This window comes from Apteryx rowi, unplaced genomic scaffold, assembly GCF_003343035.1.
Source record: "Apteryx rowi isolate R43461 unplaced genomic scaffold, aptRow1 scaffold_1475, whole genome shotgun sequence".
Taxonomy (NCBI): Eukaryota; Metazoa; Chordata; class Aves; order Apterygiformes; family Apterygidae; genus Apteryx; species Apteryx rowi.
The window spans coordinates 34,929-42,164 of record NW_020447725.1 but is presented as its reverse complement, the minus strand read 5'-3'; the positions used below and the strand labels follow the sequence as shown (position 1 = coordinate 42,164).

General features: G+C 39.2%; 1 protein-coding gene across 1 annotated transcript; it reads right to left on the bottom strand.

Annotated features, from left to right (window-relative positions):
- Positions 1–98: 98 nt before the first annotated feature.
- LOC112962401 (myosin-1B-like) lies at positions 99–5,089 on the bottom strand (the record flags this gene model as incomplete). The annotated part of the gene is made up of 13 exons (XM_026058490.1): positions 4,886–5,089; positions 4,652–4,795; positions 4,402–4,558; positions 3,823–3,850; positions 3,604–3,724; positions 3,432–3,524; positions 3,163–3,226; positions 2,975–3,073; positions 2,769–2,872; positions 2,509–2,647; positions 1,155–1,273; positions 910–1,059; positions 99–277 (listed from the first exon to the last, which is right to left on the bottom strand). Coding segments are annotated over exons 1-13 (1,601 nt in total), but the record flags the coding sequence as incomplete, so codon positions are not given.
- Positions 5,090–7,236: the final 2,147 nt, after the last annotated feature.

Genomic DNA, 7,236 nt, shown 5'->3' with positions numbered 1-7,236 from the left:
ATGCTGCATCAGGTGTTAGTGCCACACGTTAGAATGGTCAAATTTTGAGCATAGAAAAAAATCTTTTTAAAACTAAAGAATTATTAAGTGTATAGGGCCCAAGAACCTTCTCAATGAGTTCAATGCAGGCAGCCAGATCCATCCCAAAGTCTATGAACTCCCATTCAATTCCTTCCTTCTTGTACTCCTCCTGCTCCAGCACGAACATGTGGTGGTTGAAAAACTGTTGCAGTTTCTCATTGGTGAAATTGATGCACAGCTGCTCCAGGCTGTTGAACTGCAGAATACAAAGAAATATACTTACCTGCAAAGTTCTCTTCCATGAACACTTTGCATCTTCTAGTTGGTTTTACTTTCAACTCTTTAAGGGCTCAATGATTGAAATCTTGAATTTCTACTCATGGGACTGCCAGGTGACTGGGGTATTCCGTCCTCTAATATAGCTACACTTTCAGACCAAGACTTACCAACATATTTTTAAACTCTGAAACAGCTGCACAGCTTAGTCCAAGAGGTTAGTCATGACAGCTGGTCTGCTTGGATTTGTCTGCACTGCCAGTCTAGTCCCAAACACTCAGAGGGACTCTGACCTCAGCATTAATGAAATCTTCCTTCAGGCTGACAAATTTTTATTTATTTCCTCAAAATCATTTTTTTTTACACACTAGTTGTTAAACATTTTGATATCAGTTTTTAATGAAATTTTCTTTTCTGCATGTCCCAACAGAAATCTGTAAAATTTACCACCCTTGTGGCTTAATAAATGCTATGACAACCAAAAGAAGCAGTACCATTTCTACAGAAATGTCAGGATTATTCAGTAAATAATAAGATCCATAATGACAAAAATAAATATTTCAGTTTCTTAGTGCCACTTTGAAGAAACTTGTATGAAGACCCTGCTCTTACATCAAAGATTTCAAATCCAGCAATGTCCAGAACACCAATGAAGTACTGTCTAGGCTGCTTGGTATCCAGCTGTTGGTTGATACGAACAACCATCCACAAGAACATCTTCTCAAAGACTGATTTTGCCAGGGCACCCACTGAATTGTAAACCTAAATCAAAGGGAATAGTTATCATACAGAGCAAAAGAGGAAGTACAAAGGGTTTAATTCAAGCTATGTGTTTTCTATCATCACTTATTTCTTACCTGCTGCACAGTTTGACCTTTGGTCACATATTCATTCCCGACCTTGACTCGGGGGTAGCACAGGGCCTTGAGCAGGTCAGCTGAGTTCAGACCCATCAGGTAGGCAGCCTTGTCGGCAACTAAGCTCGCAAACACACAGCAGGATCAAGTGTTAGCTCCCCAGTAGAAATACCTTGTGGTAATTCAGAACGTTTCTCTAGAAGCCACATATGCTTTAAGTCAGATACTAATAATTTTACGTACTTTTTCTTGATTTACTGATTTTTTTCATTTGATTTTGAGATGATTTGTAAATGTAATAATTCTTCCAAAATGTCCTTAAAATTAGCATGCAAATTTTCAAAAAGAAACAAGTTGCTAAACAGACAAAATGAAACTCTGGTTTGATTTGCCATTTTCCCATCTCTTTGCCAAGTCACAATTCCTGAACAAACAGGAAAGGAAAATTGTTGGTAGCAAAATACACTGTGCTGATTGAAGTCAGTGAAACTGTGCTGTCATTGGAGAGAAAGGAAGATTATTACAACAAAAGTATGAACGGGCTATCTCATATCACCTTCACACTAGGACCATGTTCTCCTTATGGGTAAAGTTCAGAGAGGTAGGAGCCATGCACAGGACAGAAATACACTTTATAAAATGTGGGAAAGGGAAAGGTAGGAATAGCTGATGGGAATCTCTGAATCTCTAGTATTGAGTAAGTACAACTGCTAGACTACTGATTACACTCACTTTGACACCTGTCTCTTCTTATAGCAAAGATGATGAAGAGCAGATGATGGAGAGTACTGTTTACAGAGCCCTTTTATGTGAGAGGACCAAATCTCATTAAAAGATATATATATACAGATGCTGATTTGGAGGTGCTTCTACTAGATGTGTGTCTATGAATATTTATACCTAGAGAGAACAAGGAATAAAACTAGGAAAGAATTGGAACTTCTGCTTTGTTTCACTTTTCTAAAGTTTTTTTTTTTTAATAATTAAATTGTCCACTAATTCTATTTACTATACTTTTCTTCCAGAATTCTTTCCTTTGGCTGTGTTCATGCAATGATATAGTTCAGAGTATACAAACATGAAAATGGGTGGAGAAAATGGATGACTATCTGGTTCATTTAGGATAGGGAAGGAATATGCTCAGCTCTAGGAGATGAAGGATCAGTGCCTATTGCATTTCATCATTTCTTCACCAGAAGAGTGATCTGTAGGATACAACAGCAGCTGATATAATATTGATCACTCTTACCATTACTTTTCTCTAGCCCATAAGCCCCTACTAAGCAGAAGTGAGGGTTCAGGCCACAGTTCTTCCTTGTACTATAGTGAGTTCAACTGCATATTTTGAGAGTACCTTCAGTGCCATCCGGCTCCGCCTGCTCCTCTCGTTGTTTCTGCTTAAATTTCAGGTTTCCATAGTGCATGACAGCCCCTGTCAGCTTGTAAATGGCCACTTTTTCATCAGCAGTGAAACCCAGGATGTCAATGGCACTCTGGCAAAGGAATCCGTGAAGTAAAGTCATGTGATAAAATATTCTTGTATGAGTATAATGATTTTTACCTTTCATCATTTGTGAGTTTTACTCTTTCTGCTAATTCCTTCATGTTACTTACATCTGTGGCCATCAGCTCCTCCTGGTCATCAATGCTGGGAACAGTAATCTCACCTTGACTCACATATGGGAAATCATATGGATTGGTTGTAATCAGAAGCATTTCTGAAAACAAAGGAAAGGACACCCATGAGCTCTGTTTAACTGAATATGAAAGGATTTGTCCTTACATGTTTCTCAACATTCAGAATTACATGTTTTTCTTACCAATCAGCTCTGGCTTCTTGTTGGACATGATTTGATAAAATATGTGGTAGCTTCTTTCCGCCTTGAGCTGGAAAGTGACTCTGGACTTCTCCAGCAGATCTGGCAAGGAAGAGAGAACAGTTAGGCACAACAGTGCACCAGGGAAGGATTGTGGGAAGGAATACAGGCAGTCAGGGAAGGTCTCTTACATGTCTCAATATCAGCAGAAGCCAGTTTCCCTGTGGCACCAAAATGGATTCTGATGAATTTACCCTTTAAGGGGGAAAAAAAACTGATGATGATATCCAGAACTGATTTTGCTGTGTTTTCTGTTTTAGAAACACCTCTGGGTATTTCCAGACAGGTTTCCAAGTTCACAGTAGGTGCATTTTGTTAACTTCCATTGCAGGAATGTAAATATTTCTGCATTTGTAAAAAAAAAAAAAAAAAAAAAGAATATTTTGACAAAAAAACTCACAAAGCGTGAGGAGTTGTCATTCCTCACGGTCTTGGCATTTCCAAAAGCTTCCAGCAGGGGGTTGGCACTGATGATTTGATCCTCAAGTGTCCCCTAAGAAAGAAATCTTATTGTCATGATACAGCTCATAAATGAGGCTGTCAGCTGGAGGGTGCTATCCCTAGGAACTCACCTGCATTTTGCCTGCCTGCTGTGGCTGCTCCTCCTTCTTCTTATCCCCGCTAGCTGCAATTGTTGCAAAGTACTGGATGACACGCTTTGTGTTCACAGTCTTCCCTGCACCSGATTCTCCGCTGKGAAGGCAGAGAGAGAAGCAGAGRACGCATGGTCAGGCAGCAGGTCCCCTGGCACAGAGCAGCCCAGCAGGAACCCGAGCAGGCAATGTACGTACGTGATCAGGATTGACTGATTCTCGCGATCTGTGACAGAGACAGAACAAAAGATACTGTTAGAAGTTGTCCTGAGTAACACTGAGCTGGCTGAAAATAAAGTTGAGGCTTATTCAGAAACTCTAAGCACTGACTCCCAGAAGAGAGTACCCAAATCCAGCTGCACCCTTACAGGTCCCAGCAACAATAAACATAAGCTGAAATGAATGCACAGAACTATGGATGCACATGGTCCTCAGACCAATTTTGTATCTATCTGCCCTTCACACAGTTCTCTTCAGAAAATCTAACTGAACTGCCTACTCATCTGCAAAATATAGGGTTAAATGGAATTATGACTCTGTCCCATCAGTGCAAAAAGGTACTTAACTGTGTGATTCAAGCACTGTTCCTTCAGTGGGGGAGTGTAGGATTTGGTACAGTAAAGTGTAAATAATATGCAGTGCTGAGTCCATGTGTCTTTCAGGTTCATTTTGGCTCATACAACTCAGTGGTGTCCTTAGCTACTTTGCCACACTCCCCAGTAAGAAGAGTCTGGGGCTTTTTTGCTTTGATTGCTGTGAAGGATACCAACCACTCACCAGTTAACATGAACTGATAGGCATTGTCAGAGATGGAGAAGATGTGGGGAGGGGCCTCCTGGCGCTTTTTGCCTCGGTAGGCCAACACCACCTCCGGGTTGTACACCGGCAGCCACTTGTAGGGGTTGACAGTGACACAGAAGAGACCCGAGTAGGTCTGTAAAGAAGGGAGACAGCAAGTTGGCTTTCGCTTGGCTTAGCGTAGCAGTTCTTCCTAGCTAGTCACAGGAGGACTGCTGCTGGTACTTACGTAGATCATCCAGGCTGCATAACGCTCTTTGAGGTTATACARCACAGCGGGTTCATGGAGGTGGGTCATCATGGCCATGTCCTCAATTTTGTCATACTTGGGAGGGTTCATGGAGAAGACTTGATCTTCCTTCACAGTCAGAGTCTGCCAAGGAAAAGGGAGATCCAAAAGTGTCAGCTAAAAGCCCAGAGTGGGATTAAATTATATTTTCAAGACTTGGGTTTTTTTACTCACCTCTCCACCTTCAGTCTTGACTGTGACCTTTCCTCCTTCTTTGCTCTGGACTTTGCTTTTCACATAGGATTCCTTRGCATGTACCACGAAGACTGATGTCTTGGCATCAAAAGGCTTGTTCTGGGCCTCAATTCTCTCCTTTTCAGACTTTCGGAGGTAAGGAGCTGCCTCCCCAAAGATGGCCATCTCAGCATCTGTAGACATGGCTGCAGTTAAGTGGGAGTAATACAGCAAGTATCTGTGAGGGTAGAAAATACATTATAGTAGTGTGTGAAGGAGAAACACTCGCACGGAACAGTAGATTTCCATTGTTCTCTGGTATATGTGTCAACTGATTGAATTGATTCTTTCCTTCATTTTTCTGTTGTGCTAATTCAGAGTTCTATTCTTTAATTTTCATTCCTTTATTTCTGTTTTATGTATTTAGGTCTTTAGGTCCACTGGACTATTGCATTTTCAGAGGAATATTTTCCATGTTTTTTTCATTTACTGAATTAACAGGATAAACAGATCTTTTCCAAGATTCCAAACACTGATTTCACTAGACTTTACAGTTTTTGGAATCGTGAAAGCCCTCCTATGCCTTTTGTGTTTAGCACCTTTCAAACTATGAGATATGTTTATAATAAAAGACTGGATGAGGCACAGTACATTGGATATGTAGAGAGCTAATATTATTATCACTTCTCATTGAAGACATTCCCTCAGGATAAAATTGTCCATATTGTCAAATTTTTCAATTATTCTATAGATCCATCTACTAACAAACATAATTGATCTTCCCTGCTTTGATTGTTTCATAGCACAGACTGGGTAGTCTTGCATTCATTCACTCCTTTTTCAAATCAGAAACTCTGTTTATTATTTCCAGTCTATAAAGTCTTAGTTGAAAAGTTTCATGCAGTGGTGAAGCCACCATAATTTAGGTACATTGTTCCAAAATTAATACTGTTTCAAATTTATCCTTTGGTTTTATCCTAATTTTATCTAGATTCATCATCTACCTTTTGGATTTTGAGTTGCTTTTCCTAATAAATTCAAAATCCCATTTCCATCAGATACTTTCAACCATGGAGGAAAGTTAGATGAAGTTCAAATATTTTGTTAACTTTTCCTCAGGAAACTAACATGTTCACTTTCATTGAATAGAAGATGTTTTTAACCTTGAATAAATTTTTAAAACTCTTTTCTGAACCCATTCCTGTTTATCGACCTCCTTATTGAAATTTGGCCAGCCTAACTGAAATACTGTTACAGTATCACAGTACCTTTGTACATTATAAGACTTGTTCCACTCTATTTCACTATTTATATGTGAAAAACTTGCTTTGCCTTCTTAGCCGTCTAAGTCTGAGTTCATAACAGACACTTAGTGTTATCTACTCAAATGCATTCTAAAAGTCACTGGCTTGCCAGGTAAAATCTCCTGTTATAAGCATGACTGATGGTTTTGTTTCTGTCTATAAGATCTTTCACTTAGTTGTGTTAAAATGTATTAGTCGAATGAGACCATATCACAAACTGATTAGATAAGTTTGTAAAATGTACCCAATCTTTCTCCAGCAGATTTAGCATTGCCTATACTGTCTCACTTTTTTTTTTTTGCAAAGTAGATTCCTATAGGAATACACAGAAGTCTAACCCCTGCATTTCCCCAAATGGTACTTATTTGGATTCACAATATTGCCATTTTTAAGGATTTGATGACTATATTCTCTTAGCAGTTTTACATAATTTTTTCTGGAATCAGTGTCACACTAACTCATATCCACTTATTCAAAGCATGATGACTATCTTCTTTAAACATGGTAGCTTGTTGACATTTTATAATTTTGAGAGCAATATTTAATTGCCCAAATATTAGACAAAATTAATATGAATGAATAATAAATATGAACAAGAAAAAAAGGATAATTGTTTGGTTCAAGAATATATTTCATCTGTGGACAAGTAATTAGAAATTGGGGTTTTCTTCTCAGGGCCATTCTTCCTAAGCTTACAACCTAATATCTGGAAATGTAGGAAATCCCTGTGGGAGAATCCTGGGGAAAATGTAGTAGTCAGTACTTCTAAGACCAGAGTCTTTGAGAATCTTGCCTGTTATGGGCAATCCAGCCCAAGTATTGTACTGTATTTATACAGTGGACATGAATATAAGGGATACAGGGATTGCCAGCACACCTGTGTAGCAATCCTACCATAGAGCATCTCTCTCTGTCCCTAAAGAATGAATAAATCAGGATCTTACCTTTTGTGAGACCAGATGAACGGCTTGCAGACTGGAAGCTGGGCAGTACTGTAAAATAGAATCGGGAACTTCCTTATTACTGCTGCACAGAATTCCACAGAAA